This window comes from Pezoporus wallicus, unplaced genomic scaffold (assembly GCF_028554395.1).
Source record: "Pezoporus wallicus isolate ANWC-B61680 ecotype Strahan unplaced genomic scaffold, APGP_CSIRO_Pwel_v1 contig_12204, whole genome shotgun sequence".
Taxonomy (NCBI): domain Eukaryota; kingdom Metazoa; phylum Chordata; class Aves; order Psittaciformes; family Psittacidae; genus Pezoporus; species Pezoporus wallicus.
Window position 1 is genome coordinate 89,004 of NW_026636745.1, and position 12,249 is coordinate 101,252.

At 47.9% G+C, this 12,249-nt stretch overlaps 1 protein-coding gene across 3 annotated transcripts in view; it reads right to left on the reverse strand.

Annotated features, from left to right (window-relative positions):
- The window catches only part of MAP1A (microtubule associated protein 1A), a 49,103-nt gene that overhangs the window by 13,154 nt on the left and 23,700 nt on the right, over positions 1-12,249 (reverse strand). For all 3 annotated transcript variants that reach the window (XM_057401344.1, XM_057401345.1, XM_057401346.1), the window contains 2 exons: positions 1,214-1,296; positions 411-551 (listed from right to left, as the gene is read on the reverse strand). In XM_057401344.1, coding sequence (XP_057257327.1) covers positions 411-551; positions 1,214-1,296 — 224 coding nt within the window. The remainder of the gene's footprint in view (positions 1-410; positions 552-1,213; positions 1,297-12,249) is intronic.

Here is a 12,249-nt window from a genome sequence, read left to right on the forward strand (position 1 = left end):
AACAGCTTATGCTTGCTGAACTGACTGTGAAATGAAGAGAAATAGCCACATTTACTAGGGCAGTGATGGCCTCTGATTAATGTTTTTTGGAAGCTTCCCACAGATATTTTAAGACCTGCTGTAAGAAATGTTGAGTGTCTGCCCTTTGCAGAGGCACTCTGGAAGGTTATCTCAAACTAGGCACTTAAAGGTGGAACCACCCATGCTGCCACCTTAGCAAACTTAAGCCAGGGAGTTCAAGCAAGATGCCCAAAGCCACAGCATCAATCATTTATGGAGGGCAAATTTTCACTGGGTTTCAAGTCCATTCCTCAGCAGATCTGCCACCAGAAGGAGCAGCGCAGGCTGCATTGCTCTGTCCTGCGCTCTGTGAACAGGAGGGGATGTGCTGGCTTACTGCTGACACTCACCTCTGGGTCTGACAGTATCTCAGCAAACTTCTGGTAAGTGAAGGTCCCCGTCTGCAGGATCAAGTCTCCTTCCTGATCTGAGCTCTGACCACAGAAGATCAGTAGTTTGTGGGCTGATGAATCACACACCAATGAGCGGACCTGTTACCATGAGACAAAGTGTTGCAGCCAAAAAGTTATCTGTATTCCTCATCAGCACCCAGAAACCCAATCACATGGACAAACAATACTTACATGTGATTCACAAATAGCCAAAAAATAAGTTTTCCACATACAAGAGAGCAGGTTTTTGAAGAGGGAAGACACTGCTACTGTCTGCCCAGCACAGCTCCGCATCATATGTCACACCACAATTCACGCTGAGAAAGCAGGACAACGCGAGAAGATGTTTGGTGTTACACTGCCATGCAAAAGGGCATCACATTTAGACTCTCATCAAACTAAAATGCTCAAGGCTCAGAAGCCACTCCACCTTGTTTGCTTGGAAACTCTACAAGCTCCAAGAAATCCTTAAAATAGGGAACGCTAAAGCACTAACTCTTCCAGGAAGCAGCTCATTCTTAAACGACTGCCATGTAAGAAACCGTGCGCTCTCATGTCTGTCTGTAAATTCTGCCACAGGATTCATTACTGCATGTACCTCATTAACGAGACCAGAACACCTCTCTGCTTCTGCACACCTTGCAGCAGGCTAGCAGCATGTTCAAATGCTCCAGAAGGTGCAAAGTGATGATTGTGACCTCTGTGTCTAGCAAGCATGAGAGAGCTAACATGGAGAAAACCCACTGGCATCTGGTCCTTACCTCAGACACAATGCTGTCCACATTGGGATTTACCAGGATCACTGTCTCCAGGGTATCACTCCGGTGATGGAGGGTTCTTTGGCCTGGGGAGAGGCAAAGGATTAAACAGGATGGACGAAGCTGATGAGACAGTATCTGCATGGGTTTGATTGCAAGGCTTCAGCTTGCATTCTAGACCCAATACCCGGGTCTCGTGGAACAAAGCAAACTCTTTTCAGTAGGAGAACAAAAATAATCCTAGTTCTGGATCAGCAGAATTGGCAACTCAGCTCCAATGCGTTCTGAATGCACAGCACCAGGCGGGCCAAGCCGTGCGCCTGTGCCAGCAGCCCTGCCATAGCTGTGTCGTAAATGCCGGCAGAGTGCAGTTACCTCCTCCAGCCAGGAGCATCTCTCCTCGCTGCAGCTACCATGGAGAGGTACCTCTGGGGGCTGGCCAAGCCTTAGTCACCACAGGGCTCTGTGAGCCAGCTGGTGCTTGCCAGCTCACATTCAGCGAGCGGTGCAGCACCAAGGACCGCTCTCTCATCACTCTCAATAATTATTTTTTCTCCTCTGATGCATTTTTCTTTAATCCAGACGCGCACTCCGAGAGCTGAACTGCTGCTCCGGGAGCCCCTGCTTGGTAAGAATGCTGATTCTCCCGTCTCCCCCTGAGAAAGCCACAAACAGCACCCAGACAGGACTCTGCCCTCGATATATTTAAGCAAAAAAGAAAGCCAAAGAAGAGCAAGCAAGGTCCTGGCAGTGCAAAAAAGCAGTTTGTGTGCTCACCTTGGCATAGGCATTGCATGGATATTTGGCAAAATAGTGACGTAATGCCCGGGCCTTATCATTTAGTCAGGAAGAAGAGTGGCCATGCCTGCTGCCCTGAAGGGCAGCACTACAGCCACCCTTGCGTACCCACAGCAAACAGCGCTGTGAAGCTGGATGTAGTACAGGACCTTCCTGCAGCTTTTCCCTTCACACTGCAAGCAGCACATGATTTTTTGCATTCTGGTCTTTGCAAATCCCTGTCTCTGGGCATTATATCCACTCTAAAGCCAGACACTTAGAACTTAACTGTTGGAATGTATAATTTGTAGGGTTTAAATCTTTCATTGGCTTTAAGCCCTGGACTGGAGGGCCACAGATCATTGCTGAAAATGGACATCTATTTCTAGCTTTCATCTTCAAGACAATTGCTGCTCTCTATAAATGTTGTTGTTTCCACCCAACCTCCCATCTGCTCTCTTCCTAGGCAGATCTCAATCCTTCTACCAGCTCGATCAAACTGATATTTCAAAGAAACCCAAGAGAAGGACACAAAAAGAAAGAAGATGGAGAAAGGCCAATACTCAAAAGGCACAACTTAAGGCACATGTGATTTCATAAACAATGAACTGAGTTAAATCAAACTCAGTTTACTGGGATGTTTTACCCTGGCTGCCAGCAATAAAGTATAAACTAGGTAGATATGCCCAGAAGGCAACTTTCAACCCAAAATGAGAGTGGCTCTATGCTCACAGCTGAACTATTTATAGTCTGCATCTCTAGCTGCTTTCTGAACTTGTGTTCCTCCAGTTTGTCTAAAAACAGCTCCTCCAGACTAAAGCAAAGCCATCACTCTGCAAAGGAAATGCCTGCATGGATGTCAGTGGCACTTCTGCCACCTGATGTGGGATGTGGTGTGTGGATGGGAAAGGCTGGGAACCAGGCTCCTGCCCAAAGAAGTAATGCTGAAAGCCCACAGGGAGCAGTGTGAGGGGGCCCAGGAAGTGCTCTGGAGCACTGCAGCCAAAAGCAACACAACCCACTCATTCTCGAGGTAACAGTAATTGTAAAGGCATTGCTCAGATCCCAGCAGCAAACACAAGGAGTACCTCACTTGCTTACTGATGCATCATGCAGTTTTCACACAGCTCACCCCACACCAAACACCTCCACTCACACACAGCTCAGAGCATTGCCAACAGAAGTGATCTGTTCCCTTCTTTCAACAGCAGGTTTGGCACAAGGTGAAATCCGTGCCATTGCTCAGGCTTCAACTTCTGCCCCCTTGCTGCCCATACACCCCAGACAAGACTTTTTTGGCAGTCGATACCCACATCCCTTGGAGATCACAGCTTGGTGTGCACAGCCAGCACCAGCAGGCTCTTCCTTGTGCCACGGGAAAGGAGGGCTCCGGGCACGGTGCAGTCACTGGTGCCCAGACGGGGGCATCCTTCCCAGCAGCAAGGCGCTGCAGAGGCAGGACCGGCAGGGCAGCGCTCGGAGGACCGTGTCAGCTGTACAGAGCACGGGATCTGTCACTGAGCGAATGCGCATGGAAACACTGCTGCTCTTTGCCATTGCAGAGGCTCAGACCTCAGAAACAGTAGAGCTGCCGCGGCCGAGAGCAGTGAACAAAGCGTGGCTGGTTCGCATTCTGCCCAGTCCTTGTGCCCCCGCAGGGCCTCCCCTCCTTCACACTGGAAAGAAAGAGAAGGGTCTAAGCTGGGGGGCCAGAAGCTACCGGCAGATGGGAGGTAGGAATGGTGAAGTACTGGGTCTGGTGAAGGTGATTAAGGGATAGAAGCATTTTCACATGAGCTGAGGCTGAGCACATCAAGACTGTTTAGGCTGGGAAAGAGACGGCTTGGGGAGGGATCTATCAGTATGTGTGAACACTTGATGGGAGGCAAGGAAGAAGAGGAAGTCAGACTCTCTTCTTGGCAGTGCCCAGTGAGAGGCCAAGAGGCAAAAGACACAACTTAAGACACATGCAATTCCATCTGAATGCAAAAAAAACATTTTTAGAGTTTTTTTCTACTGTGAGGGTGGTCAAACACTGGAGTAGGTTGTACAGAGAGGCTGAGGGAGTACCCATCCTGGGGTACACTCAAAACCCAACTGGACTGACCTGGGAAACCTGCTCTAGCTGTCCCTGCTTGAGCAGGTGGGAATGGACGATCTCAAGAGGTCCCTTCCAACCTATGATTCAGTGACTCTGAAGTAATGCAGCCCTCCTGAGCTTTGCTCCAGATCTGCTGCTGGGCAGGTTCCCCTTCTTCAGTTGCAGCTGCTGGTTCTCAGGATACAGGACCACAGCCATACAGACAGCCCATTTCCAGAAACACTGAATCACTTCACACGTGCTGAAACCCAAAACTGTTCTTCAACTTAATTCCAAGATGAAGCAGAACACCACACAAACTCCAGGCTGAAATGCAAACTGAGTGAGGGGCAGGTGCTCCAGTCCCTGCTCATGGTCAGCACCTGCTACGCCAGCTCAGTGACAGCAGCAGCCTTGCAAGTGACAGCAACACCGGGCTGTGCCCAGTTCAGGAATACCCATCATCCCTAAGTCTCTTTGAATCCAAGTGCTCACCAGCCTAAGGAGCCCTTTGCTGGCTGCTTCCTCTACATAGGCCTGCAGAAGCGGCTGCGCAGACTGGGACATCCTTCTTCTTACTGAATAAAACCTACGTGCAACAGAAACAAGTAGCTGTGTGACTGACACTGCACAGGGACTGCAAGCACACTGCTCAGGTCATTGCCAGGTATTTGCCCTTACTAGAACCCTATCTCAGCAAAGTGCATGCATGGAAATACCACTCCAAATGGCAAAATTCCTTCATTACGTTCACCCATACAAGGAATATCCTTCTCAGCCCTCCAAAAAATTCTGTCTTCAACGTGCCTGGAACAAATACCTGAACATATCTCCCTGACCACAGATTTCTAAGTGCATTCTGAACACAAACCCTTGGTCCTGCTCAGCCTTCTTAAACCATGCTCACAAGCTGCTTCATGGAATGAAATCTCTCCCCCAATAACTGTGCAAGCAGAGTTCATTAGCACTGATTTTTTTGTTTCATACAAGCCTTCACTTTGTGCCTGAACGCACATTCTGGTTACCACAGTCATCACAACGCCTTTGTGCTTCTAGCGAACGTTTCTATCCATCATCTCACCACCAAGGCAGAAAAAACCTCTGGTCTTTGCCATCAGCTCCTTAAGAGGAAAGTTCCTCTGGTCTGTCATATACAGTCACCTATCCCTGAAACTCTTCTAGTTCTGCTATGACCATTAGGATGAGTAAGTGATGAGCAAAGCATGATATTATGAACATGTCTTCAGAGTGGCACTTGCAAAGAGACTCTTCCTACAAGAAGATCCCAGACATCGCTAGGGTTTGGTACTTTTGCTACACTTCATTGAAGAGCTGAGCATTGTATAACATGGTCTTTCTGACTATTGAGAAAAGGCCACCTCTAAAGACAGTCAAACCATGCATGTGGGTTCTCAGAGCATATAATTTTGCATAACTAACATGAATTAGTGCAAGCTGAAAGCCTGCCATTTCCTTCATTTTGAAATGCCATCACAACGCCAAGACAGTGACTGACTTTCATTCTGGGGCTGTAAAGAGTCCAACTGCAGCTTCTTCTGGGCCAATGAGAGAAAAAGGATCCAGCCCCAGATGGTGTCCATTCAGAGAAAATGAAACAATGCATTATTGCACAAACACTGCAGGACTATACCGAGTACAGCAAGCTACAGCTCCTTGGGACAGAGATTACAAGGGCCAGATGAAAGGCCCTGCACAGAATCCTGAGCAGGGTCTTGCCTCTTATCCCACCTGTGCAAATACACCTTCCGATCTCCTGCCCAGTACGGACCCAGCCCTCCACAAGACCAGGGAAACCGTGTGCTGTTAGCGAGAGGGGTGGATGCACTCGTTGGAAGCAGTGTCCTGCACTGGCACCTGAGGGCCACCCGAGGGGCACCCAGCTCACTGAGCACCCTGACAGGGCACAGCTGGCGGGACCAGCCCTCACATGGGCTCAGGCATTAAAGAAGTTAACACAAAGGTTGCTTTGGGAGCCAGCACACAGCCAGCACCTGCAGTTCACCACCCAGCTCCTCCTCATCCACACCTTTGTGCCTCTCAGAATCTGCTCTTAGCTCCTCTGCACCTGGACATCCTTGCATTACTGTGGAGTAACAGCCCTGACCTGCTGCAACAGGTCAGAGGGACACATCAACCCTCGAGACATACTTATGTGATTTCATAGCTGTGGGCAGGAGTGGGGGCAACCTGTGGACAAGCACAGCACCAGCAGCATAGACTGGAATGTGCTACAGTGCGCGACTGCATTTGCGGTGGGTTCTAGAAAGGAAAGACTCTGGCCAAGCTCAGTTCTAAAGCAAACTGTCATTTCCTTCCCTTGGCAGAGGGCTGAGCACCCGAGCAGGGTCTGACCCTGTGCAAGTAGCAGCAGCAACCACTGCCACAAACAGCACAAAGCAAGCGGCCATGTCTCACTCTGGCTTGACCTTTAGGGGATCCATGAGGTCTAGAACACGCCAGCAGCAGTCTCTGCCCTGGCCAAGGGCAGCAGCCTATCGCCATACCTGGGAGCTCCTCCACAAGGAGACAGTCACCATCACACATGAAGTTACAGCCCACGTCCAAACCAGGTCACCCAGACACATGGGAGGCAGCTTGGCCAGTTCCTCTGGCTCCAGAGAGAGGATAACCCATAGTCCCAACTAGTTTCCACAGGCTGTAAATTAGATTCCAAGGCTGATGTAGTGCTTATCTTAGCTACAACAGTATTTGGGTTTACTAATGAACTGTCCTTGAAAAACAGTTTTGATTTCAAAGCAAATTATTAAGGTTTTTACATTGCAACAGAACATCTTTGTCAGAGTGAAATAACGGCTGAAGTTATTGATAGAAACAATTCAAGGCTTTTTTCTTCTTTACTGTTTCTTTCCCCTCTGAGAAAATCCTTTTTAGGACACTCAATGTACATACACAGAATTCCAGGCTCCCAGGTTGTTTTATTTTTTTCTTCCAGACAACAATGGCTGCATTGGGTTCAGTACATGTTTTGATGAGAAGATAAAAGGTCACTGCACTTGCTCAGTTTAAATCTCTTTGTTCTTTCTTGCCATGACCACTTTGCTCTCTGAGCTTTCGGGATTATACTTTTGACTCATCTTGACTGTTCCAAACACCAGTTCATTATTGGTCATGCCTACGATCAACATGCTGTTTACATCCCAACCCTGGTCTGCTTGAAGGAACATTAAAGAAACTGGCAGAGCTCATGTGAGAGCTGCTCCGTGGGACACTCGGCACCAGAGTGACCAGGAGCAGTAGGACAAAACCAACTGCCAAGAAGCAAAACCTGGGTCCCAAATTCGGCAGCACCACTTCTGCACTCCAAAACCAAGAGACTGCGTCCTGCAGCCCCTCGCTTGCAGTCCATGTGTAAAGCTAGCAGCCTATATCCAGTCACAGCCTTCTCAGAGAACCCAAAAGAAGATGGCATAGTGGCCCGGTCATTGTCACAGTCTCTTGAGAGATGGGTAACTGCTGACTCCCTTCCTGCCAGAGACAGGGCAGGCTTACTCTCAACCCCTCCAGCAGAAGCTTGTCTCTTTTGTGTACAGCTGAAACACCCACTAGCACAGAGATGAGAATGGGATCTTCACACATCTGTGTCCCAAACACCAGGCTCTACAGTGAGTGTCTTTGCTCCCTCTCCCAACAACTCTAAGGAATAACCAGTTCTTTATGCAAGGCACAGCTCTCCCAGGAGGAGACACATGGATTGGCAGCACCCTGTGGCTAGGGAGGCATCGTTGCTTTGGCACAGTCCTAAATCTGCATGTTGCTCCCAGCTCAGCAATTCGGACATGATCTCCAATAGCCCAGTGGACACGCCTGGATGTTCTTACTAGAACAACAGGACATTTCCCACTCCATTGCTGTCTACCTGCTAATGGTAGTGTTGTGCCAGATGAGATGCAAGATGAGTGGAGCCTTGCCAGGTGAGGGCGATGCTGGAGCTTGATGTAAACTGCCCAGGAAAGACAGAGTTATTTTGAGTGCTGGGTGGGAGGCTGCAGTGCAAGCTGGTGCCTGGACTCAGGTGCCCGAAGTGATGCAGCAACCCCAGAAATTCTGAGCATACCCAGCTCTTTTCCCGAGATGAGCAAAGGGCACAGCACAGCCAGCTCAAGGGGTGATTACAGCCTAAAGCACTGTCCCCCAGCCTCGTCCCCCAACTTGTATTCACAACACGCAACAGCTAGAGCAACTACTTGTAATTAAAATGTTGTTAGGAAAGTGCTATTGTTATAGCTTTCTAGTGTGATTCAACAGCTGAGAATGATAAGGAATTGGCTTCAGGAAGTGCTTTGTGGTCCACCAGCAAGTGTTCTGCCTCTCATGGTCTGAAAAGACTACAGTAAAGATTTGTTTCATGTACTTCATATTTTTAGGTCTTCAAACACTGCAGAAATAAATAAGTGTATTTACTAATTACTAAATCTAAAGATCTATCTCCTTAGTGATTTTCTCTTAGCTAAAGAAAGATAAAATCACTGTATACCAGCAAATGGCACAGCACCCATGAAATAAAGTCCTGTGAACATGCAATAGGAGACACATGTTATCTGAAGGAACTGAACAGTTACAAAGGATACAAAACCATTAAGCAGTGTGCAGAGTGAGTGAAAGTAATGAAATCATCTCTACAAAGCAAAGCATCCCCTAGGGCCTGCAGGCCTGAAAACATACCCACATTGACTTCAGCCTGTTAACAAGGCCCAATCTCCAGGTGCTGATTTTAGCTTTAGATAACATGCCAGACACAGACTGGTGGGAACTCTGGGTACACATGGTATACTTACCACTATTAACTATATCTCAGTTAGACTGAAACTGAGTAGAGAAGTAGAAGAGCACCCTCTTGGGAATATACCACCACACGCACTAAACTCCTTAGAATTCAAGGGTTTTCCTGATGTGTGGCTCTGCACAGGGAGAAAAGGGTGACAGGCATTGCCTCAAACCTGACTTGGCAATGCAGCACACAGAGGAGCAAGTGGAAGAGGACAGAGCATGTGGAAAGCATTAGGTGAGCCAGAGCACAGCCAGTGATGTTCTGTACTCCTCCAAAGGCTCCAGCTGGAGAGTTTTCCAACCAGTGCATCTACTCAGTTCTCTTCAGGAGGACAAACAGGACAACTGGTCACAGATGTGCTTTCAGGAAACACTGGCATAACCCAGCTCTCTCAGTGTAAAAGGAACTGTGAAGTGCTAAGATCAGGAAAGTAGGGAGTAGATGATCTGGGACAAAATAGGCATGAATTTTGGAATAGCTCAGAGGGAAAGAAAAAAGCCTTAAAAGCTGCAGAACTCTGAAAGTGGACAACATGGTGTAAAAGGTACAGGAAGAAGACAGTATCAGCAGGACAACTCCAAGGAAAGAAGTTTCTCAACAGAAGCAGAATCAGAGTGAAATTGAGAACACTACTAGGCAGCTCAGAGAGAGGAAAAACACAGCAGTAACCACTCACTATGGTCAAAGACTCTCTCTAGGAGGACCAGACAGCAGTAGTTTTTAAAGATCATGGGAAAGCACAACAGATTATTAATTACAGTCAAAACCAACAGCATGTGGTGTGGAGAGCTGCTGCAGGAAGCAGGAAGGGCACAGAATGATTCTGGTTTCCAGAATCACTGCTGGGTCTGTCAGGCAGAGGGTTGAGGAGTCTGACAGCAAGTTCAGGATTCCTTTTGTGGCTCTAGCTGGAGATATTTCATACCTTACTATACTGTCACTGCATGTCAGGAGAACCAATAATGCTTCAGCATAAGAACAGGCTCTGCAAAATGACAGACCACCTCCTGGACATGTACTACAAAGGTGAACCCACAGCAGGGCAAGAGAAGGAGGTGAAACATTCTTTAAGATACGGGAGCTTGTGGGCCCTTGCCACATCCCATGAGATACTCCTCCTAACCATTTGTCTGGGTCTTCCTATCTTCCCTCCTCCCTGTTATATTTTCATGCCACCTACAGCTCCTCTCCCACGCAACTTCTCTTTCTATACTGTGCCAACCATAGCAACCATCTCATTGTTTTCTAACTGCACACACTGTCTCACTTTTATGCTAAAGAGCAATTTGATAGCTCAGCCATTTTAGAACCACTAATTGAAGACACAGATACTCACTCTGGAAACAGCTGTATCTATTTCCAGAAATTTCTGTTCCTGATTGTTCATTAAATGCCCCTCAACTGGAAGTCACACCACCACTGAGCTACATCGACTGGCAAGATGAGCACTTCTATCCAGTTTGGCAAGTGCAGAACCAGTCACGAAAGATTCTGTTCCCTTCAGTAGTTTTGTTGACTCAAGCTGGCTTTGTACCCTTTTGCTGTGAAACATCACATGGCACTCCCATGGACCAAGAACACAGCTCCACGTAGAGGTGCTATCTCCAGCTGAGAAGATCTGGAGCTGTAACTTCTTAAACATCTCCACTAAACCCACAAAAGCAAACTTGAACACACCCTAAGATACCCTCTTATCTGGTGCCCTCATTCCAGCAGCCCCTGGCAGACTTGTAGATGGCCCCTTTGGAAACCAAATTAATGTTTCGCGTTTCCCTTGTCAGTGGGACTTCAGCTGTGATTTGCTGCCCATTCCTGAACAGAGGCTCCCACAAAACTGGTTCTGTTGGCATTGAGGCAGATGCCCTGTTCCAGAGCTGGACAGCTTCCAATTTCTCAATTTTAATAAGAATATGCATCACAGGGTACATGTTCTTACAACCAGGACATAGCACAGAGTCAAGAAGACTGTGCATTCCTCCTAGTTCTGAATCTCTGGGTAATGCTGACTGACTTGGAGGTACTGCTCATCATTTGCCCTAGTTCCAATGGGGTTTTAATTCTGGGGGGCTGTTTTGGACAACTGATCAATAGGAAATGTGTAATGAGGCTGCCTGAGGCAGACAGAACTCAGCTGTGTCAAGGGAGGGATGTCTGCCACAAATAAGGAAATGATTATGCATTTTCCTCATGTTCACCTATTGAGATGCCAAATTTCTGGCAAGAAGCTCCTGCTTCTGATTTTCATCATCTATTTAGACTCCTCAAACCTCCTTCCCATTCCATACTGATAGCAATCGCATTCTAAGTAGCTTTTCTTCCCTCTCACCTGCTTGTTTTGAAGATGATGTGCTGAATGTCATCTCCATTTAAGATACAGATATTAACCAGCTATGGACTCGCTGTGCCTGGGAGTAGTAAAGCACAGGACAACTCTTCTGCCAGCCCTTAAGAAAAAGCAGCTGACCTCTGCCAACATCTCCCTTTGCTGTGTTTTGACTTTATACTCCTGGATCTAGTTGCCACTCGATAGATTCTCTGCATTGTCTGGATTCCTGGGATTTGATTTACAGCATGGGGCACAGTGATACAGAAAAGTATTTTTAAGTTCTTCAAGGCCTCCGGTGTCTTCTGCTAGCGAATGCAGGCCCTGTCTGGTTCAGCACTGAAGAGAGGCATTTGGGAGAAGCCAAGGAGGTTTCTAGCAGAGGAGAGAAATCACCTCCTCTCAGTACAGGTGATAAGTCAACTCAGCCACTGCCTCCCACCAGCCTGCCTTGCAGTGAAGTCTCACTTCGTAACGGAAGCCCCTGCTTCTTAACGCTACCCAGTCCAGCCAGGTCTATTGCAGCTTGCGGGCTGCACAGTGGAATCAGGAGCGGAACTTACTGACTTGGGAAAACAAAAAGGATGAGAAGAGGCCTCCACCACCACTAACGCTTTTGTCTCAGGGCCTCTCACTTGTTCAGCTGCCTCACAGCCATGCAGGCACAGCACTCTTCCATGCTCCCATGCCCCCTTCTCCCCTGACAATTGCCTTTGCCTTCAAATATGGATCACCAGCAAGAACAAGCCCCACAGCCATTCAAACTCTCATGCAATTCTAGCAACCAGGAAGTGGACAAAACACATTGTGCTCTCACCTCGCAGCCTGCAAGCTGGCTTTCCAAAGAGATGCCACCCAGATCAAAGCCAGAGAACCACCCTCTCCAGTGCTTTCCTTCGTGGCAAGGAGTCATATTTATTTGAAGCCACTTACATCTTACATGGCCTGGGCAGTGTTCACATTTCTGTCCAAGTACTGCAACTTACCCCTCTCAAACCATTTTAGGAAGCTTTTTGCAACATAAGTCCAGTCACTCGGTAGGTAACTCA